The sequence below is a fragment of the Podarcis vaucheri genome, assembly GCF_965113315.1.
Source record: "Podarcis vaucheri genome assembly, chromosome: 2".
In the NCBI taxonomy this organism is placed as follows: domain Eukaryota; kingdom Metazoa; phylum Chordata; class Lepidosauria; order Squamata; family Lacertidae; genus Podarcis; species Podarcis vaucheri.
Window position 1 is genome coordinate 120,395,627 of NC_138760.1, and position 23,568 is coordinate 120,419,194.

Sequence of the window (23,568 nt, forward strand, 5' to 3'; positions counted from 1 at the left end):
GCTGGAAAGAGGCTGAGAGAAGGGAAGAGGAAGGCAGTTACAAGTTGTTCCTCAGGCAGCAGAGCACCCAGAAGTGGGGGTGCAAGCCAGGCAAGCCGTTCCAAGAGTTCTAAGAAAGCCAAAGTCTCCAAGAGTTGTTTGTGCTCTGAGGCGAAGTCCAACAGCAAAAGGCATTGCCCTGCAATTGGCAGCTGGATGCAAGGCTAACGTCCAGAAGTTGAGAGGTTGCTGGAAGCAGTATGGGGTCCCGAAGAGATTGCTGTGATGCACTGCAAAGCCCATGGGTGAGGCCGGGACATGGTCACTAGGGGCAACCGGAAGGCAGATAACGCAGCTTGTGAAGCAGTTTTGAAACCTCCACCAGCACTCAACGCAGCCCTCATCCCACAACTCACTCCAGACGATGTGGAACCACGCTACACACCGGAGGAACAACAGTTGGCACGCCAGGAAGGAGCAACACTCCAGGAGGGATGGTTCCGTCTACCAGACAACCGTGTTTTTGTGCCCCAACATCTGGCTACCGTGATTGTGAAGAATTACCACGAGTCCACTCATCTAGGGGGTCCAGCTGCCAGAGTACACCTTGGGAGACTTTTCTATATCACTAACCTTTCTCAACTAGTTGCTGCTATATCCCAAAAGTGTGTCCTGTGCGCCAAGAACACCCCCAGACAAGGCCACCTTCCCCCACCGGGCGTACAACACGTGGGCTTCACCCCTATGGAAAGCCTGATTGTGGACTTCACTGAACTACCTCCAGTTAGGGGCATCAAATACCTGCTTGTGTTTGTCTGCACCCTGACGGGTTGGACAGTGGCCTCCCCAGAAGTATTGGCAGTGACAATGGCCCTGCCTTCATTGATGAAGTTGTGCAAGAAGTGTGCAAGGCGCTGCAGATAAACTGAAGGCTACACGCAGCCTACAGACCCCAGAGTTTGGGAAAACCTGAACTTATGAATCGCACCTTGAAGACCCACTTGGCCAAGTTGACCCAGGAGACGGGACTACACTGGATAGATGTCCTGCCCATTGCCTTGTTTCGGATTCGGAGCACTCCAACCAAGAGACTGAGACTATCACCCTTTGAACTTTTGTATGGCAGGCCACGCCCTTTCGTCCGAGACATCCCCGCCAGTTTGGGGCGGGTGGGAGATCACATCACTCAGGAACAAGTGCAATTCCTGTCCCCGTGTGTGTTTGCTTCCCTTTCCAGGTACTACCTCGAGCCTACACCTTGCAGTCTCGCTGAGCCGGTCCACCAGTTCCAGCCGGGTGACAGCGTGGAAGCGCAACCCCCTCATCCCTAAGTGGCGAGGCCCGTATACCGTCCTCCTCTCCGTCCCAACTGCGGTGAGAGTAGCCGACGTGATTCCCTGGGTGCATCACACGCGTCTGATCATCACCTTGTGTCTGACGCTACCGGAAACGCGTTAGGCCACGGGCAACGAGATCCTGCGACTGATCATCACAAGGACTTTCACAAGGACTTTCCCCTTTTCTCTATTATGTTCTGTATTGATTTGCTCTATGTCCTATTGTCCTGACCCCACTGAGCCATACCGACCCTATTGGCCTGCGGACCTCTGCTATGACTGGTTCGTCTTGCCAGTGGTAAGAAATGGCGTGCTCATTGGCTATTGAGAACAGGGGTTTGATGAGGTTGCCGTATTGAAACATCCCACTACCCCACTGTGGCTTCTCTTCCACACCACTGTCCAGCGCACATGGGTACTGCTCCTACGGGAAGTTGCAGAGACGGTCGAAATCTATCGAGTTCTGGACCGCTCTTGCTGTTGTGGGGGGGTAACCAACTGTCACTCAGGGGGTAGAGCACTGTACCAACCCCATCTGGTAGACCAGGTCCTAATCTTAATCCAGGTGTTGCATGGGACGGAGCCTATCTTAATGCAAATATTGCAGGGGAGGGAGCCTGAACCAGGTGCGCATTGAAATTGCTGAACAAGTGCCAGTAAATCCTGCAGCCCCACCTGTGGTTGTCGTGGTGGCTCGAGCCTCCCATAATCCCAGAAGAATACCTGGCCTGGTAACTCCACATCTAATACCCTTGAATGTGGTAGGGTATTCTTGTGGCTGCATAAGGGTTGCCACCCCAGGCTTCAGCCTCCATAGGCCCTGGTCAGAGACCACGTAGGTGACCTCCACCCAGTAGGACCAGCCTTTGAACTTTACAGAGTCTATTGCCATCCCTATAGCTCCCGAGGCCTAGCAGTGTATCAGTGTCAGGCGGCCACTTTTCCCTGTGTAGAGTGGGAACGTTTTGTGTGTAGACGCTGTTCACGCCTCAGTAGGGCCAGGAGTTAGAGGCCCACATGACCTGGCCTTCATGGGCCACCATCCCTTTGGCCTGTGGTATTACCCTTTTTGTGGTATTTCTGTGTTGGTGGTACAGTTCTTTGTTCTGGGGCACCGAACGTTCCTCGAATCAGTATGTGGATCATACCCTGCCTCCTGATGGTTCTCACCTCTCAGATGGCCACCGGGTGGAGGGAGAACACCTTCCTGAACATGACCACGGCTGTGGCCAAGAGCCTGAACAGGTCTGAGTGCTGGGTATGCGTGCGAGGTCAAGATTCTGAACACCACCTACGTGGTTCCCCAGCACCATATTTGAAGACTTGACAGGGTCATAGAGGGAGGCCCGTGTATCCACAGGAGTGTACATTTCCTGGCTCTCTATGATATTGTACCTATAGGTCCATCAAGCGAAAATGGAGAACCGTGCCGGTCAGCATTTTCGTGATGGAAAGGGGGGAATGGAGGGGTGAAGGTCAGGATGACCAATGGAGAGCCAGGCTAAGAACCTCTGAAGCCATATTATAGAGCCATCTAAAAAGCTAAAAGCACATTTCTCTTTCTCCTGTTTACCACTTTGCCACCTTTTGCAGAGGCAGCAAGCATGCAAGCTTGTGGGTGCAGCTAGCTTGCCCCTGCAGGAAGTTTGCCAGTTGAGGTTAAGCCATTTCTGAGAAACGACCCCTGACAAGCAGGACGTAGCTAACCGCCTAGAGAAACTGTCAAAACCACAGGACGCAGTTCCAGTAAACACCTGCTCAAGTCGAGTTCCAGGAACTGGTAAATAGGTTAAGCACTTTATAAGCCAGTAGCGCCACCTAGTGGAATAGGCAACTTGGAACCGAAAGGACACACCAATTTATTCATTGGTTGAGCTTTAATGAATATGCATCAATGACCATAGGAAATTGTCAATCATTGGCTAAAGGGATGCCAAGGGGCTGAACTGTGCTTTGCAGAAAGGTATATAAGTTGACTGCCCCAAAGGGGGGGTGGGCATTCTTCATTTTCCTGAATGCACCCTATTTGCTTTTTGTCTGACAAAAATCCAAATAAAAAAAAACTTTTTCTTTAAGAAACTTTGCTGCCTGATTTTTTACATTCCTGGTCTGTATTTCTGAAGTCCCTTTCAATAAAATAAAATAAAATATTAGGTTTACATACCACCCTTTAACAAAAGATCTCAAGGGACTCCCTTCAGGGGCCATTAAACCAAACTCCCATTGCCAATGCTTGCTGGGAATTATGGGAATTGTAGTTCTATTCATTCATTCATTATCCCACCCTTTTCTCCAACAAAACCCCTGTGATGTAGATTAGGCTGAGAGGCAGTGAGTGGCCCAAGGTCACCCAGTGAGCTTGAAGGCTCAGTGCGAATTTGAACCCGGGTCTCCTACTCCAGTACAGTACATCGGGTTACATACGCTTCAGGTTACAGACACTTCAGGTTACAAACTCCGCTAACCCAGAAATAGTACCTCAGGTTAAGAACTTTGCTTCAGGATGAGAACAGAAATCATGCTCTGGCGGCGCGGCAGCAGCAGGAGGCCCCATTAGCTAAAGTGCTGCTTCAGGTTAAGAACAGTTTCAGGTTAAGAACGGACCTCCAGAACGAATTAAGTACTTAACCTGAGGTACCACTGTACTTGAAACACTCCAAAATACTTGAAGCTGTCTCATAATGAAATCAAACTATATGTGCAGCTAGCTCAGCATGATCTACTCTGACAGTGGATCTCCAGAGGCTCAGGTAGAGACTCTTTCCTGGGCCCTCTTACCTGAGATCCTTTCTGAATTGGGCTGTTCCACTGTACGACACCACAATAGCTTTCAGCATCAGGAGGGTTAAAGATTCCTCTCACTTAGTCTATGGGTAGGCAACCTAAGGCCTGGGGACCGGATCCAGCCCAATCGCTTTCTCAATCCGGCCTGCAGACGGTCAGGGAACCAGCATGTTTTTACATGAGTAAAATGTGTCCTTTTATTTAAAATGCATCTCTGGGTTATTTGTGGGGCATAGGATTTCGTTCATTTCCCCCCATATAGTCTGGCCCCCCACAAGGTCTGAGGGACAGTGGGCCGGCCCCCTGCTGAAAAAGTTTGCCAACCCCTGATCTTGAGAGAGAAAAGCTGCAGTTGAACAGGTCCACCGAAGGAGGGAAAGCCAAAGGCTTCATTGCAAAGAAAAGAGTTCTGTGGAGATGTTGGAGGGACTTGGGGAAGATGGAGGAAGCGCATAAGCCTGGCCCTGAGCCCTGCAGAATTCTCATGCTCGCACTTCCCCGCCTCTGTCAGGGAAGGGAGAGCGCAGCCATGGTAGCTTGTGATCACATCCTCCGTGAAGAGAGCAGGGCCTGGGGCAGGGATAGGCAATCTAAGGCCCAGGGGCCGGATCCAGCCCAATCGCCTTCTCAATGTGGCCCGCAGACGGTCCGGGAATCAGCGTGTTTTTACATGAGCCGAATGTGTCCTTTTATTTAAAATGCATCTCTGGGTTATTTGTGGGGCCTGCCTGGTGTTTTTACATGAGGAGAATGTGTGCTTTTATTTAAAATGCATCTCTGGGTTATTTGTGGGGCATAGGAATTCAGTCATTCCCCCCCCAAAAAAATATATAGTCCGGCCCCCGACAAGGTCTGACGGACAGGGGTTGAAAAGGCCCACTGCTGAAAAAGGTTGCTGACCCCTGGCCTGAGGCATACAAGGAGAGGCGGCAGAGATAATTTGTCCAGGGCTAGAGTTCAAATTCAAGGGGAAAGGCCCAGCCAACTGAAGCATGATTCCTGGGCAGGGTGTAATGCGGCTCCTGCGAAGCGAACTATGTCTTTCCACGCAAGATAGCAATAAATAGTATTATGAGGATACCAGAGTTACTCTGTATTTTCTGGGCAGCCTTGAGTGTGGACTGCAAACTGAGGAGTGAAGTAAGTTCACCCCTCAGGCAGATGATGCCCAAAGGACTTTATATTTATGGGCTGCTGTTTGGTGGTGCTGGAGTCCCCAGTGACGCACTCCTGGGCACAACCGCCCCTTCAGACACCCTGTTTCATGCTTTTCGTCCACCACGATTTTATTCTATTTTAATGAATGGGGTTTGGGGGGGGGAGCTTCTGTGACAGAAAAGTTTGTTTACTGAGGTGGTTGAGTCACCTAGTGTGTTTTTTCCCCCTCCCTGCCTGCAAAGTTGCCTAGCAACAGCTCCTGATTGGCCAGAGTTCCAAGGGAGGCAGTTGGAGTGAAGTGAGAGAAGGTGTGAGGGATTCATGGGGTCTGAGAGAGGGATTCTTCTTCTGACGGGGTAGAGCTGAGGAGAGCCGAGAACTGACAGTATATATTCCCAAGTTCTGAATCGCAGAACACTGTTAAAATAGAAAAGACACCGTCCCACACGGTGTTTACAGGAAAACGGGTCCTCAGAGGGAATACTCTGACAGGAAAGGGCAGTCGTGATTCTGAGGCAAAGGAGGATTTGGGGGTCCAGTTAAAATCCTAAATTCCTAAAGTGTGTGGGGAGAAGTCTGATCTATGGAAGATGTGTAAAAGAAAGTAACCTTAAGCCTACAACTTGAAACCGTACTCATTTTCATAAAAAGCAGCAGCACTGGTTGTTATATTTTGGTGGAAGAAGAACAAAAACTCCTTGTTTACACCTGTTATAATAAAGTTTGTTTGCAACCTGTTTTCCCAAAAGAAAAGCCCACTGTCGCTCGTGATTCGTTCTCTACTGGGGATTTCACCTGAGGGAAAAGGAAACAGAGGGCTGGTCTAGGGAGAGAAAGTGCTGTTACTCCATTGCAGCTTCCTATATTTTGAGAGGGGGTTGGCAGGTGTTTTTTCTGTCTCCCCCCCCCTTAAAAAGAGAGAGAACATTCTAGGCATTTTCCCTCTTGTTGGGGGTTTGTGCGATCATCCAGTTTGCAGTATTAGAAATCCCCCAGGCAGGTTTTGCGACTGGCACAGGTTCAACTGTGATCATGTGAATCTTGGGTGACCCTCTAGCTATAATAAATTATTATTATTAATTCTACCCCGCCCATTTGGCTGGGTTCCCCCAGCCACTCTGAGGTATGCAAAAGAGGTGATTTATCAATGTTTTAATGTGTTGTAAACCTCTTTGAGATTTTTTCTTTAAAAAGGAGTATAGAAATGAAATGAATAGGAATAATGATAGCGAATGGCATTGCCTCTGCCAAAATGGCGCCCGCACATTCCACTGTGGTGACGGTAACAGGTTTAAGGTGCCATTTTGAATTAGCTTATATATCTAAGCTTTGCAACACTGCGTGTTTGTTTTGTGAAATTGGTAATTTGTGCTCCCTGCCATGGTCTCCTGGATTGCAAAGGTGCCCCTAGGCCAGAGGTCTTGGGGGATGCCTGATTTATCCTCAGGCACAAAGACCATGAGGTGAGGCAAGCAGATATGCAATGGAAAGATAATCTGACACATTCTTGTCGTCATCTCTTTAATGTCATCTACACACAGAAGCGCACACAATCCTTTGGTTTTAAAAAAAAATCAAGGAACAATCTGGAAGTTACTTTTCCACACGTTTCTCTCTTTTTTTCTGGAGGGCTGGCCAGGCTAGTGTGTCACCGGAGGCAGTTCAAGGCTGGTTTCTGGCCCCACCCAAAATATAGGCAGAAGGGGCTCTCCAGAGAATTCAGCCATTTTAACGTAGTGTGCCTTGCCTGTATCAGCATCAAAAAAGAGAATTTGGCGCCCTGCATAATTGACAGCCACCCGGATCCTCCTCAGCTTCGCAGCAGGCAGGCTACGCAGCTGCCTCAGTCCCCAGATGCCTTCCTCAGGGGTAAAGCAGAGCATGCCCTTTCTCCTCACAGACTTCCGGGCGACCCCCACAGCCCATTCACCCGAAATGTCCATGGTGACTTCCCAGTAGTGCCTCCCTGCTGTAAACTCCTCACACCCCAGCACGAAGGGATGTCCGCTGAATCTCTCGGGATTGTCCGGCAGCTCTTGATGTGCCTCTCCCCACCTCGCACTTCGACGATCCTCAGACACGATCAGGTGGGGATTAGCGGTGTCCGGGTCCAGAGTTACACTTGCTATTGGCGTCGCGAGGAGAGAAAGGAGGAGAAAAGAAAAGAGGAATCAGCTGGGAGGATAGACATTGTGAGCTTAGATCCACTCCAGGGATCATTGAGGAAGGGGGTTCCTTTCCTGACTGGACTGGGGGCCTCCTTGCGGCTTCGCTGCTAGGCGCAGCTTTGGCCCTCTGTCCAAATTCAAAAACTCTTTGAAATTCTCTCTCCCAATAGCCAACTGACCAAGGACGAAGAAGGGGAGTAATAAAAAAGGTTGGGATCTTAGAAAAGGAGTGACTTTGGACACTGGTTCTGTCCACTGTGGCCCCACCAGCAATCGGCACATTGGCCGCAACAGCTCCCCCAATGGATAACTTTCCCCGCTATCCTTAGTTAATGCAGTGGTGGTTTCAGAGCCCGCTAGCAGGGATGATGGAAGCAGAAAGCTTCCTGATAGAGCACACATTCCCTCCTGGTTCTCTGTCAGACCATCTTGACCGCGAGCCCTTGAAGACCTGCTCCCTGCCTTGCAAGCCTATTCCCCCTAGCCAGGACTGACTCCAGCTACAAAAGCTGAGGCTGTGAAACAGACTCTTGGGTTTGGGCATTGGTTAGGGCTTTTGCTGCTATTATGTTACTTCTTTATTTTAGATCTTATGATTTAGGTGGAAGTTGTTCAATTTGTTTGTGTACTTTTTAATGTTTTATTCATTGCATATGACTATTTTGTGTTATTATGTAATTATTTATATGTCACCAGCCCCCATGAGCATGGGCTTAACTTTGGAAAGGGGAAGTGCAAATAAAATGATTGATTGATTGATTGAGGCTCCTCAGCTTACCTTTCTTCAGAGAGAGTCCTGATGTTAGAGTGCCTGTGAAACGGAAAGCAAGAGAGATTAAGCATCACACACCGGCGTGGTGTTAATTAATGTTATAACACAGAAAAAGTTGATATCATTGTTTAGTCACAATCCCCTTTCTTGTAAATTGAAGCCATTGGTTTGAGTCCTACCCTCCAGAGCAGGAGAAGACAATCTTGCTCCATCTTACTTGCCCTTTAGATATTTGAAGATGGCTACAATATCGTCCTCTCAGTCTGCTTTTTTCCAGGCTAAACATGCCTAACTCCCTCAACCATTCCTCGGTTTCCAGAACCTTGTTTGTCTTTTCACTTGTTTCCAAATAATCACATTTGACTTCTGCTTATGAGATCTTCTGTCTCTCTCAGCATACACAAGGATAACTACTATCTGCTTTTGAAAATCTGCCTCTTAAGGTTATTGCCTTAAAGTGTTGGAGCCTAAGGCCTGGCTAAACACGAGTTGTGACAGAGTGTCATTGAAACTACCAAAATGATCATTAAATTCACCACAATATTCTTGCGCTCACACACCTACTGGCCGATTTCAGTGGGCCTTAAGTCATACAAAGCTTCAGCCACAGAAGTGTGTGAGTTTTTTCAAGTGTCCCTGCATAAATCTGCATGTGGGTGAGGCATGGTTGCTGAAGAAATAAACATGTTGCCTTAATGCTAAGATGATGTAGACCATAGAGGAGGAAGTTGGACTTTAAGTATCAGCTGGGCTGATGGGAGTTGGAGTCCAAACAAACAGAAGGCACCAGGCTGAGAGAGGCAGTCTCAGCAAATGGCATTTTGAGCTGTGGTTGCAGGACCTCCTTTCCCCCTCAGTGAAATTTAAAGTTACCTTCCCTACTGACCCTCAAGCTCAATTTTTCTGGCTCTCCTAGCATTACAGAGGACACCTTGAGTTTTTCCTCAACCCCATATGGACCAATTCAATATCCAGCATGAAATTCTTGCTGCCAATACCTTTGAACTGCTCCACAACAACTTTCAGAAATGGATATATTTCAAAGATGCCGAAGATTTCCCACATAAATTCAGGAGGGAAAATCTTGGGAGCCTCAAATGCCTGTCTCCGCTCATGCCTGTGGAGAAATAAAAGGTTTAAGTATGCCAGCTGGCTTTCCATCCAACCTCAAATTCCCAAAGGAATCAATAGGAGGAGAGGGGAGAGGATCAAGAAACTGGCTGGTCAGATTCAAGGTGAATAATAAGAGGTCAGCTGAAACGTATATTGAAATAAGCAGTGCAGGGAATAAAAGTGTGAACAATGGTTTGATGCTTTCTTAGATACATCCCTGTTTTGGAAGATGGTTGAGACTACCAGGTGGAAACAGAAAGAAAGAGAATCAGAAACAAGAGATAGAAACTGAGAAAAGGAAGTTTGGAAGGGAAAATAGGAACTTTAGAAAAAAAGTTGGCCCCTATTGATTTGTTAAAAGTTGGAGGTCACAAAGACCCATACTGTCCCCTTGGGAACAACGGGTGTTTTCCTGCAGTCCACATCCTTCACAGAAACACAAAGCGCAAAGGAAAAGGAGAGGGATCTGCTTACCTCTGCACAGTGCTTCTAATATCCTGCAGGGGAAAGAAAAAGAAGAGAACTCAGCCTCCACGACTGGCCATACATCAAAGCCCACACCCCAAGCCCCAGTCCAAGCAGGGTAATGTCATAAAATCAGAGCACAGCCTCTTAAATGAAGCCCTGAGCAGGAACAAAAGAGGACCAGTAAAGGATCAGACCAAGGGTCCACCTATTTTCAGCCCAACTCAGGTAATATAACCACAGAAGGAAAAACTTCTTAAAAGAAGCCCTGAAATGACAAACTGTCCCACACCTTAAAAGGCATAAAATAGGGCTCTGTTCATTGCAAGGATCTGGCCAAGGGATCCACCCAAGCCAGACCCCTCTTGGCAAGAGCAGATTCTGTGAAGCTCCCAAACAGGCCAGGAAGGCAACATCACTAATTTGGGAGCCAGCAGCAGACCCATCATCAGGCAAGAGCAGAAAACATCTGATTCCATCATCGTTAAGTAACAAATTAAGGTGAGCATTCACTCCTTGTCCTCTTAAATGCTCCTGCACCTAACGTAAGAGAACCAGCTACCAGCTCCACAAAACTAAGCAACGTCATTTGTGAATAATGATAGAGGCAGAGACTGGTCTGGTCGTGGTCTTGACCTGGAGAAAAGCTTGGGCTGCTTATGCCACTCTCCTACCTGCAGGAATTCACTGGGGGGCTCCTGAAGCTTCTCCTCCAGCTCCCGGATGGTATTTTGAAGAGAGTCAACTTCTCTGGAGAGCCAGCCCAGCTGCTCATTCAATTTCCTTGTAATCTCTTTCTCCATCTCTTCCATCTCCTTCAGCAGCTGGTTTTCCCATTTTTCCAGAAACAAATGTAGTTGCTTAAATTCATCCTTCATCTTCTGCCTATCAGATGTTAGTTTCTCCTGCAAGAAAGATGGAAAGAAAAACAGGCTGTTAGCAACATTGCCACTCCTTCTGCAGCATAAAGAGGGTTTGAGGATTACTGCAGGGGAACAGGGCGGGTGCTTCTGAATTTTTAGATTTTCACAGATGATGCGTCAGTTTTCAAGCAAAGGAAAATTTTCCTTCCCATCAGAACAGGCGTCCCCAAATAAATAGACATCCAAAAGAGTGGAGCTGCTTGATGGCTTCAGGGTGTACTTTTTTATCCCCCCACCAAACACTAGTTCTTTTGATTATTTGCTTACTTCCCAGTAAGAGCGACACTTACAAGCAGGTTTTGAATGGTGTCTTCTGCTCTTCTATTATACCTCAGGTTTTCTGCCTTCATCCCCTTCAGAGTCTCCAGACCCCTGCAGACCTGATCCTGAAAAGAAAAGCCAAAGTTCCCATTTGGGTCCTGGTGAGAGGTTTCTTGGAGATAACCATCATAATCATCCGTGAGACAGAGAGAAGAAAAGGAAAGAGAGAGGACAGTTGAATTATGTTATTGTTCCCCGGGTTCTGAGACTGCAGAGCCTGCTTCTGCCATCCAGAGTATTGAGCCTACAAGAGTTGCAACTGATGAGTGTTATGGAGAAATGTTGAGCTATCTCTAAATTTATTCTGGCAGGGGAAGAAAACCAAGAATAAAGTATAAATTGTTAAGAAATACAGTCATACCCCGTTTTGCATCCACTTCATGTTGCGTCTTTTCAAGTTGCGTCCCACAGCAACCCGGAAGTACCAGAACAGGTTACTTCCAGGTTTTGCCGCTCACGCCTGTGCAGAAGAGCCAAATCACACTGTGTGCCTGCACAGAAACGGCAGTCCAGTTGTGTTTTTTCGGGATGCAGCCGGGCCTCCGTAATGGATCCCCTTCATAACTGGAGGTACTACTGTACTAAGGAAAGAGGTGGCTTCTCCCTGCCAGATTTGAGAATATACTATGAGGCATCCCGTCTATGCTGGCTGCAGAACTGGATTGATTTAAAGAATGTGGATATTTTGGATTTAGAAGGTCATAACAATAGATTTGGTTGGCATGCATATTTATGGTATGAGAAGACAAAAGTGCATAAAGGTTTCCTAAACCACATGGTAAGAACATAAATCTACCAACCGTGGGACAAATAAAAAAAATATTGGAACAGAAACATCCTGGTGGCTCTCACCACTGGAGGCATTATCTGTGAAAAAACTTAATGCAAAAAGTGAGTGGGTGACTTATAAAGAGTTGCTATTTGAAGTAGATGATCAATTGAAAATAAAAAATGGAGGACATTTGGTAACATACTGGCTGCAATGCCACCAACTAAATGATGTGTTTATGAAAGATAGAAGGAATGGTTTTAATACAGAAACTTCAAGCTTCAAAAAAGAATTATTGGAGAATAATTTAAAATTGGTTTCAAAAATGTATAAATTGTTGTTAGAATGGTATACTAAAGATGAAGTGAAATCAGTAATGATACAATGGGCAAGGGACATTGGATATAATATCCAATTGGCATCATGGGGAAAAATATGGAGGGAAGATCTAAAATTAACAGCATGTTATACGTTGAAAGAGAATTACATGTATAGGAAAATGATGTATCGTTGGTACCTAACTCCTACTAAATTGACCAAAATGTATAGAACTGCCACAGATGCATGTTGGAAGTGTAAACAGAAGGAAGGATGTGGACATGTGGGGGGGGGAAGCATATTGGGAAATGATTTATAATGAGCTGAAAAACATGTTTAAAATAACTTTTGTTAAAAAAACCTGAAGCTTTTTTATTAGGAATTTTAGGTCCAGAAATACCGAAGGATTTAAAGAGACTATTTATGTATGCCACAACAGCTGCTCGGAAGCTACTTGTCCAAAGATGGAAGGAGGACAACTTACCTACATAAGAAGAATGGCTGATAAAGATGATGGACTACACTGAATTGGCGAAAATGATTGGGAAGATCAGCGATCAAGAGGACAATACGTTTACTCAATAATGGAGAATATTTTTAAGTTACTTGAAAGAACATTGTAAACAATTGAAAACATTGGCAGGATTTTAAAAACACTTGCAATGAAGGGAGAACTATGATAAAAATTGAGATTTAGTTGATTGTAGCAGCAGCATGGTGAGGGGGGGTGTTGTTTGGTTAATGCTGTGGGAACAAATGCCTTGCATTTATCCAAGCACGTGGATCTCAACTTTGACTGTAAATCTGAAATCTGCTCCTCCTGTGAATTAGCACACCAGGCCCTGCAGTAATAGCCTAAGATCAAGCACCAGTGATAGACTTATATTAATACAACTGGTTTAAAACTCACGGATCTTGAGTTCTTTGCATAGTTTAGGGCTGGCAACAGGAGAAAGCAGGGTTGTTTTATGCCTCTAATGTTGTTGGGTTTTTTTGTGAAGGGCAGTATCTGTATATATATATATATATATATTGCTAACATGGAAATACAACCAAGGGGAGAAATCTCCACCTCTTGATCTGATCCATCACACTGTCTTTCCCTATTCTCCTTTGACACTGTTGCAAACAAAATCTGCCCTTATAGAGTCCTTTGTAGATTCCCCATCGGTAGGAGAAAATAACAGAGGCCAACCAGAGAATATTAAGAAGCAAAGCAGCTAGTAAGCCTGATCTTTATTAAAGCTGTTGCAACAGGGTGCTCACCCCACAAGCAGGAGAGCGGAGGAGGACCCAGAACAAAGGTGTGCCCACCCATAGACATTTTGAAATTCCCTGCCCTGGAGCCCAAGACCACTCCCCACAATCATCATAGCTACATCACAGAAAAGGTGATCTACAACAGGAATTTGAATGTTGTTGTTTTTCCTGTCTGCCAGGTTATCTGATAATGCCTTATCTGATTGCCTTTCCTGGTAGTCTGACCATTTCTTTGAGATGGTGATTACCCAATTCCTGAGACAATGGGAAGGTTCCCTCACCCCCTCCCTCCTTTCAGGGAAAACATTTGGTCAGTTTGGGAGTCAAAATGGTTTCAGGACTGTCTTCCTGTGCTGCTTCAGCCTTGTGGTTTATATATTTATGTGAGTGTTTGCTTGGTACATTTATGAAGTATATATATGTGTGTGTGTGACCTTAAAATTTTTATTACAACTTTTCATTGCATTGTCTTTTGTGTGCCTAAAATATTTATCTTAAATTTACGCCAGTATGCCAACTACTGCACAACTCCCACTTTATAACAGCAAGCATCTCTGAGATGCCCAAACTGCCATCTTCCTAGATTTTATTATTTGATTGCCTTTTTAAAGCAATTGTACATTTCTTTCCATCCCAAATAAATCAATGTATTAGTTATTTCCTGACTTGCAATGCTTGCTCTGCTCTTTGAATTAGATTCTGAAACAGAAAGGCAGTTTGCAAAGTGCACTCATTTCAGCTGCACTTATTTTTCCTAGAAAGGCCACCTTAACATTGTTCAATCCTTCTAGATCAACTTAATTATCATTTTTTTACACAATCATACCTAATATACAAATCTAGTGGAGTGTTATAAGGCAAAACAAGCCTCAGTCCCATAAAAATGTGTAAAATATAATTAGATGAGAGGCCTCCTGAGCATGAGCAGAGTCAGTTGACAGCAGACTGCATCCCTCACACCTAGGATTAGAGGGATAAACGCTCACTCAGATGAGACAGTGGTTTGCGGACAGCCTTTAACCTTGATTGCTGAATGGCTCAGTTTGATAAAGCATGGTGCTTATAACATGAAGGTTGCTGGTCCGATCCCCTTATGGGACAACTGCATCTTCCTGCATTGCTGGGGGTTGGACTAGATCGTCAGGATCTTTTCCAAGTCTACAATTCTATTATTTTAATTCCCATCATATATACTAGCCGTTCCTATGAATGGTTCATTCTTACCTTGTACTCTTGGACGGCTTCTTCCACAGGAACCACCCTGTGGCCGCTGTGCCCTTGGGATGTGTCACACTCCCCACAGAAGGGGGCTTCGTCGTCCCGGCAAAAGAGGTCCAGGGTCTTCTGGTGCCTCTGACAATCCGAGCGCCTCCTTTGAGCCTCTCTCTCCTCAGAATGATCCCACTCACTGATGATTCCAACCATATTTGTGAGAAGCATGTTTTGCTTGTAGTCTGTTTTGACAGCCTCTCTGCACTCGGGGCACCTGGTTTTCTTACCAGACTCCTCCCAGCATCTCAGGATGCAGGCTTCGCAGAAGTTGTGCCTGCAGCCCAGTTCCACCGGACGAGTAAAGTAACTGAGGCAGATGGAGCAGGTGACTTCACTCCGGATCCTCTTCCTGTACCTCTCCTCAGCCATGGCGTCACTCCTGTTGTGAGGGACCACTCTCCTTATCCAGAAGCAGCCCCACCTGGAAGAGAGATGGAGCAGAGTTAGGATCCCTGTGAACTTTAATCTGAAATGGGAAATGTAAGCCCTGCCCCATCCGCATGGGCCTTCTCAGCAGTGGGACCAGCCTTGTGCAACGCCCTTCCATCAGATGTCAAGGAGATAAAATACACAACGTTTAGACGACATTGTAAGGCAGCTCTAGTGGCAGGATTTAAATTAAACAAGCAGAAAACTAAGGTTTTGGGGAAAAACTTGACAACTTTGGAAAAAGAAAGGTTTCAGAAGGAGACAGAGTTAAATGTGGTTTAAAAAGTGAAATATTTAGGGGTTAACATGACGGCTAAAAATTTGAATTTATTTAAAGACAATTATGAAAAATGCTGGTCAGAAATCAAAAAGGATCTAGAAATTTGGTCAAAATTGAAGCTTGTTGGGTCGAATAGCTGTTATAAAGATGAATGTATTGTTTTTGTTTCAGACTTTGCAGATTGTGGACAAGATGGATTCCTTTAAGAGGTGGCAGAGAGATATTTCTAGGTTTGTCTGGCAGGGCAAAAAGTCCAGAATAAAATTTAAAATATTAACTGATGCTAAAGAAAGAGGGGGGTTTACCCTGCCAGATATGAAACTGTATTATGAATCAGCAGCTTTCTGCTGGTTGAAAGATTGGTTACTTCTGGAAAACACTGACATCTTGGATTTGGAAGGGTTTAACAATGTGTTTGGGTGGCATGCATATCTGTGGTATGACAAGGTAAAAGCTCATAAAGCGTTTAAGAACCATATAGTCAGGAAGACACTGTTCAATGTCTGGACAAGATATAAAGATTTATTAGAAAGTAAGACCCCCAAGGTGGTTGTCACCAATGGAAGCCAAGGCTCAGAAAAGACTCAATATGGAGGCCAATTGGCCAAAATATTGGGAGATAGTAGAAAAAGATGGAGACACTTGGAGATTGCAGAGGTTTGAGAAACTAAGGGACAAAGTGCGAGATTGGTTACATTATGGTCAGATTAGGGAGGCCTATAAGGCGGACAAAAAAATAGGCTTCCAGGTGGAAAAATCGAAACTAGAAACAGAACTGTTAGAACCAAAAACTAAGGTACTTTCAAGAATGCATAACTTGCTGTTAAAATGGAACACTCAGGATGAAACGGTTAAATCAGCAATGATAAAATGGGCGCAAGACATTGGCTATAATATTATGTTTGCTGACTGGGAACGGTTATGGACCACCGGTGTGAAATTTACGGCATGTAATGCCCTGAAAGAAAATATTATGAAAATGATATACAGGTGGTACATGACCCCAGTCAAGCTTGCAAAAATATACCATTTGCCAGACAATAAGTGTTGGAAATGTAAAGAAACTGAGGGAACATTCTTTCACCTTTGGTGGACGTGCCCAAAGATTAAGGCTTTCTGGGAAATGATCTATAATGAACTGAAAAAGGTATTTAAATATACCTTCCCTAAGAAACCAGAGGCCTTTCTTTTGGGCATTGTTGGCCAAATGGTGTTAAAGAAGGACAGAACTTTCTTTATGTATGCAGTAACAGCAGCAAGGATACTTATCGCAAAATATTGGAAGACACAAGATTTGCCCATCCTGGAAGAATGGCAGATGCAACTGATAGACTACATGGAACTGGCAGAAATGACTGGCAGAATCCGAGACCTGGGAGAAGAGATAGTGGAAGAGGACTGGAAGAAATTTAAGGATTATTTGCAAAAGTATTGTAAATTGTATGAATGTTAGAATGATGCAGGATATAAAGATAATATGGCATTAGTGACATAGCTGAAAAGAGTACGAAAATAATTGATTTATAAGAACAAAGGCGAAATTTGAATAATATTATGTCAAGCTTAAATATTTGATAACAAAGGGAAAAATTGGAGACATAATAGCTGAAACGTGTAATGTAAAATAAGTTTTGAGAGAAGGTGAAGCATTGCTGAATAAGATTTTGTAAATGGGAACACAGAAAAGGGAGATGTGAGGGAGTCAGAAAAGAGGGTTATGGAAATTTTACTCATGAAACTGAACCATTTTTCATGTCTTTTTCATGATTTTTTGTCCTTTGTCTTTTTTGTATATCCTTTTTCGTTTCTTTTTTCTTTCTTTTTTCCTTTATCGATTGACGGTGATGGCGTTTTCTCTGTTTTGGGTTGTGTATGTCAATGGTGTTTTATTGTTTAAATTCTTAATAAATATTATATATATATATATATATATATATATATATATATAGATGGGGAACTTTCTAATGTTTGACGTTTTATTACATTTTATATGTGGGATCAACAGAATGCCTCTCCTACACCCTGGAAAGAAAGATGATCACCCTCCCTCAAGTATTTAGGAAAGGCAGATCTCATCACAAAGGGGGACAGATTCCTCCTGTGTTCAATGGTTTTCAATTGCATTTTGTTCCTTCATATATATTTTTTCTTGAATTGTATTTTAATGTTTGCCATTTGCATTCCAAATAATTCACAAAGTACAATCGAAAATCAACATGGATATTTTTAAGCTTGCCACTGAAGCTTGTTGGAAAATCCCTGGTCCAGAAACAGCTTCGTTTGTATTTTATTTTATTTAACACACACACCACTTTTTATAATAAAATCTCTAGGCAGTTGACAATAAAGATTTATGTTTAAAGGACATAGGAGAGGAGGTAAACCGGGGGCTGGATGTGAGAGAGGCACTTTTAACTTCATTTTAAAAAATCATGAGGATGGTTCCCATGATGTAGATCACAAAGAGGACGCCGTAGTATTTGCCGCGTTTCTTAGCTGCTGTGTACAAAAACTTGGCTCTTATCCAACTAGCAAGGTAAAAGATGGAGAGGTTAAATCGGTTAAAATCCAGGTGCAAACAGAGAGCAAAACCGCGTGCAATAGGAAAGTCCTAAAACACTCATCCAGCAACACAAATAACACAAACATCCAGCAACACAAACACGTCGCTGCCAATCGTGGGAAGTGCTAAAAAGAGCTGGAATTTTTGGGAGCTAAACTCCCGCACCCGCGCGCCCCAAAAACCCGCACCTGGAGGTGGCAGGATTTGAACCCGGGACCTTCTGCACGCAAAGCAGACGAGAGAAGACGGACACACACATTGAAGTTCCGGCTTCTTGAGAAATTCGTCTGCCTCTCCCCCCACCCCGCCCCGTTTTTCTTTCTAATTTAACAGCAATTTCTGAGAAATCTGAACCCTTCATTTCATCTTCATTTCTATAGCTCACTCAGCTCGCGGAAAGAGACCTGCGGTCCCGATTCTTTTAAAGAATCGCCAGTGATGTCCAGGAAGGACAAAACCGAGGCCAGGGGGGAAGAACCACCGTCATTCATCTTCCCATCGCTAAATAAAACGCACCCACACGTATCGTGTACACGTGAGGCCATCCCCACGCAAGGAGCCCGCAGCGTTACGCGCGAACTTGTTGAGCCATAAATCTCGCTCAACTCCTCGATCCGGATCTGCAAATGGGGTCGGAGAAAAAGATTACCTTTATTTTTCCGAGTCCGGGCAGAGCAGAGATAGGGAGCAAAGGAAAGAGAGGGGGGTATCGCAAAATAAAAGCCATTCACACGACCGTGTACACGTATCTTCCGCGCAACATGCTAGGAAAGGGTCCTGCCGGGTGAGGCGCGCCTATTTAGCAATAAATCTCTCTCACCTTAGAGATCTTGAGGGACGAGATCGGTGAGCAAAGCAGATCCGAGCCGGAGAATCCTTCCGTCTCCTCCACGTCCGGCCAAAGCAGGAATTCGTAGCGCTGCTAATCCGGCGGAGAGAGGAGCAAGGCGACCCCTTTTTGCCTGATCCGGAGCAGCTCTGGTGAGCAGCAAGAGAGGAGCCGAAGCAGCAGACAACGAAATCACAATCGCCGCCGCGAGAAAAGGAGCCAGTCAGAGACTGCAACTCTGTGGATGAATGGATAATGGTTGTGAATGGAGAAGCGGGGCGGGCCAACGCCGCTTCACTTGGCAGCCAATCAGCTCTTGAGGGGCTCCAAAATGCAGATCTGCGATTCTTATCCTTATATATGGAGAATTGAGGCAACTGTAATCAGGGAGCCAATCAATTCAGGCAAGGTCGCATCCCTGCTCTTATTCTGCATTCAAGTGCGTGTCTGCATTTCAGAAAATCATTTTATTGCATTTCACAAATAATCAGTGCTTGCTTTTTTTTTCTAAAAAAAGATATTTTGGGGTACTCTCATTTTCCTACTCACATTGAAATACTGCCCCTCAATGAGGCCAGACTTAGATTCACAAAATGTTAGGGGTATGCGTACCCCTGCGTACTCCCAGAAAAAAGCACTGCATATAATAAACATAATTTGCAATCAACAACAACCATAGCTGCTAGTCTGTCCTTTCTTTGGGGGAAGCAGGGAGCGGAACAGCAGCTTAAAAGTTAGAACCAGGAGCAACAGCAATATGCTGTTGAAGCACTGATTCTTCAACCTCAACTTCGTTGGACTGGTCCTGTTGTGTGGATGCCTGATTATCATCTTCCAAAGCAACTACTCTATTCCAAACTTAAAAATGGAAAGCGTAATGCTGGTGGTCAACAAAAGAGGTTCAAAGACTCTCTCAAGGCAAATCCAAAAAAAATGTAGTTAAACACTGACAACTGGGAAACACTGGCCTGCGAGCGCTCCAGTTGGAGAACAGCCTTTACCAAAGTTGTCCTGGGCTTTGAAGACACTCAAACTCAGGACGAAAGGGAGAAACGCACTAAGAGGAAGGCATGCTTGGCAAATCCACACTGTTATCAGCTCCCACCCGGAAACCAATGTCCCCACTGTGGAAGGACGTGTGGATCCAGAATTGGTCTTCACAGTCACTTATGGACTCATTGTCAAAACCGTGTTTATGGAAAACAATCTTACGCAGCTACAAGTGATCACCAAAGAAGAAAGAAGGTGACACACAACATCTGCAGATGAGGCAGTGGATGATCCCACCCACATAACTGATCACACGACACAGCACACACACACCATTTGAATGGCAATTTCCATCCACTTTGGGGGGGGGCTGGCCCCCAATAAATGTTTTATAGGAGTTGGCTGCTATGCCGGAGGCAAACTTCACAGATTTTGATACCCTCAGGCTGAGATTCCGATAGGCATGGGGAGAGTCTGTGCTTCTAAAGCCTTTGAGGAATTGCCCTTTTTTGCAATAGCATTACCAGCGGGAGTGGGACTTTGATTGGATCTTCTACTCTCCAAGGAACAAACCCATTTGCAATTGAAGTGAGATACGCTTATCTCTTGCATGAAGCAACTGCCTTCTGGCATGCCTTGCAAGAATAGCTGCCCTTCCCTGCTCCAAAGGGTGTGTCTAAAAGGGAAGGTGGGGTTGGGATTGTTGACAATGGAATGCGCCTCCAGGGGTGAAGCCAAAAACTGTTAATAACAGCACCCAAGTGACCTCCGAGGGGCACAAGCCGGGGCAGTGTGTTTAGAGGTCCTGGGCTGCCCAGAGGATAAGAAACACACCCCCCCCCCGCCTCACGGATGGGGTCCAAAGGAAAGCAGAGCATGAGGTTTAGCACCAGCTGGGCTGCAGCAGTTGCCAAGGAGGTGCACAAAACAACATTCAATGTGATACGGAAGGGGGGGCATGTCTTCTTCACCTTCTTCTTCGCTACAATATATCCATTTATTTCCAATTGCCAATGTCAAAAGGGACTAGAATCTATAAAATTCATAGAAAATCAACGTGCCAATTTGCTCAATTTCTCTAGTACCCCATGACACCTCCCCTGTCCTCCATAATCCCTCAGGCAAGGTGTCAAGACTCTAATCCTGTCAAATCACTCTGCCAAGCCCTTCCTCCGGTTGATGCCAGGTGACAGACTATGCATACATGGACCATTGTCTTCCCATCAGGTACTCAGGATGTGCTTATCTGCGCATATCTCCAGCTCTGCATATTCCCCCCTCCCTCCTCCATATGTTAATCCGGTGTAACCCAACCTCTTCCTAATGTATTCGTGATGTAATCTGTGTAACCCAACCTCTTCTTAATGTATTCACGATGCAACTGGGATGTATTTTGTACTGTATTCTAGGACATGGAGGGAAGTTTCAATAATTCATGTCACCCCTTTCTCGCTGTTCAATCTCGCCTTGAACCTGTTGCGCAATAAACTTGGATCTTCTGCAGTTTGCTCCTGTCTCCGGCTGAGCTCATTTTTCTTCCGCAGGGACCCGCGGACTTAGTCCGACGAGCTGGGTGGCAGAGTAGCCCCGCACCCAGATTTTACCCTAACAAATGTCTTAAGGATGTTAATATTTTGTTTGAAGCCACCCAGAGTGGCTGGGGAAACCCAGCCAGATGGGCAGGCTATAAATAAATAAATTATTATTATTATTATTATTATTATTATTATTATTAAATACTTTTATTTTGCTTTAAACAAATACATATAAATATAAAGTTAAAGGTACCCCTGCCCGTACGGGCCAGTCTTGACAGACTCTAGGGTTGTGCGCCCATCTCACATCTATTGGCCGGGGGCCAGCGCTGTCCGGAGACACTTCCGGGTCACGTGGCCAGCGTGACATTGCTGCTCTGGCGAACCAGAGCCGCACACGGAAACGCCGTTTACCTTCCCGCTAGTAAGCGGTACCTATTTATCTACTTGCACCCGAGGGTGCTTTCGAACTGCTAGGTTGGCAGGCGCTGGGACCGAGCAGCAGGAGCGCACCCCGCCGCGGGGATTTGAACCGCCGACCTTTCGATCGGCAAGCCCTAGGCGCTGAGGCTTTTACCCACAGCGCCACCCACAGCGCCACCCGCGTCCACATATAAATATAGACAACCAAAATTACAAAAGAAGATTCCTTAACAATAATGAGAAAAGCTAAAAAACTACAAAAAATATCAAAGTACATGGCATAAAACATAAGCCATTATGGGAAAGAAAAAATAAAAAGGAAAAGAGAAAAGAGGAGGGGGGGAGAAAAAGAAAAAAAGAGGAAGATGAGCCAAAACACAAAAAGGCTCATTTATTGTATGCTTCCATCAAGGTCACAACAGATCATTTTTCTTATCAATTCTCTCTATCTGCATTCCAAAGAATCCCTCATCTTGGTATCAGGGAGCATTTCTCTATGCGGTATCATTCTAAACATGACCAGGTCTTTCTTGATGAACTCTTGTCCCCTAGATAATTATTTAAACATTTCCATTCTTCTTTCACCATCTTTTAAGGTTTATCTCTTATTGCATCTGTCAGCTTCGCGAGCTCGGACAATTTGACTACCCATTCATCTTTAGTGGGTGTATTTTTAGCTTTCCAGTGTTTTGCCACTATAACCCTTGCTGCTGACGTCGCATACATAAATAACCTGGTCTTATTTTGGGGAATATTATTATTTTTCTTTTCTGTTCCTGAAGATGTCCCGCAAGGCAGTGGAGGTTTAGTATCCGTTTTCCTCCTCCTGATGGACTATTCCCAGGTGGAGGAGCTCGCAAATAATATGCAGAAACACAAACAGTAAAAAAAGTGCAGCAGCCAGTCAAAATTGTTTGTGGTGAAAGACCGACACCTTGTGGCCAAATGTGGAAATAAATGCATCTAAAAATTTTTGTAGACAGGTTTGTAACACGAAATGTTTGGTAATGTGGAATTAAGGAGCTAATTTACCAACGAGAGGGTGCTTTTAAAAGTTGATATAAGGGTAAAGAAGTGACTATTGAAATGCGACAGATACGTTAAAGTTATAGGGAAGTCAGAAAAGAGGAAGGAGGTCGCTGCTCTTTTTGACTAATAATGTAAGCTGTAGGTATGTGTAATGTAATGAAATATGGGAAACTCCATAAAATCATGTTTAAAAAAATGTAGACGGAAGGCAAAAAAGCTGATTGTAGCATGCAGCCCTTTATTCCTAATTCCCAGTTACTTATTTGACAGAGATGCCTGGGGGAAACTACAACTCCCAAGATGCTTCAGGAAGGAGTGTCACACGCTTTAAATGTGTGTTAGATCCTGTCCACTGGCAATGCTGGCTGAGGCTTGTTTATTTATTTAAATTTACACCCAATAGTTTCCTCCAAAGGACCCCAGGGCTTTGGGAGCTGGCAGTTCAATAGCATTCAGATCAGAGGGCACCCTGTTGGCTACCCCTGCACTAGACTTTAGGATGTATGGCTGATTGCTTACTCGGGAGAGACAATGTCCCTGTGATTCTGGACAAATAGAAGCAATAGAGCATGTGCTTCTCCCAGTGGCGTAGCGTGGGGGGTGCAGGGGGGGCCAGCCGCACCGGGCGCAACATCTGGGGGTTAGGGTTAGGGGGCGCAAATCCACGGGTTAGGGGGCGCAAATTACTTGCCTTGCCCCGGGTGCTGACAACCCACGCTACGCCACTGGCTTCTCCAGTGTCTTGATTATATCATATCAGCCTCATCTCCCCATTACTCCATAAGTACCCAGGGCCCACAGGACAATTCTTTACCTCCCTGCTGCTTTCAGATACCAACCCTGCTACAACA

General features: G+C 45.1%; 1 protein-coding gene across 1 annotated transcript; it reads right to left on the minus strand.

Annotated features, from left to right (window-relative positions):
• Positions 1-6,845: 6,845 nt before the first annotated feature.
• Positions 6,846-9,295, minus strand: LOC309523606 (butyrophilin subfamily 1 member A1-like). Its single transcript, XM_082207564.1, has 3 exons — positions 9,197-9,295; positions 8,205-8,237; positions 6,846-7,383 (listed from the first exon to the last, which is right to left on the minus strand). The coding sequence occupies exons 1-3, from the start codon at positions 9,261-9,263 to the stop codon at positions 6,899-6,901; spliced, it is 585 nt and encodes a 194-aa protein (XP_082063690.1). The 5' UTR covers positions 9,264-9,295; the 3' UTR covers positions 6,846-6,898.
• Positions 9,296-23,568: the final 14,273 nt, after the last annotated feature.

Excerpts from the sequence above, each read along its gene's own strand:
- LOC309523606 (XM_082207564.1), bottom strand. The coding sequence starts at position 9,263 with ATGTGGGAAATCTTCGGCATCTTTGAAATATATCCATTTCTGAAAGTT. Across the intron at positions 8,238-9,196 it reads TGTTGTGGAGCAGTTCAAAG|GCACTCTAACATCAGGACTC; the intron begins GTATTGGCAGCA and ends TCCGTTTCACAG. Across the intron at positions 7,384-8,204 it reads AGGACTCTCTCTGAAGAAAG|CAAGTGTAACTCTGGACCCG; the intron begins GTAAGCTGAGGA and ends CGACGCCAATAG.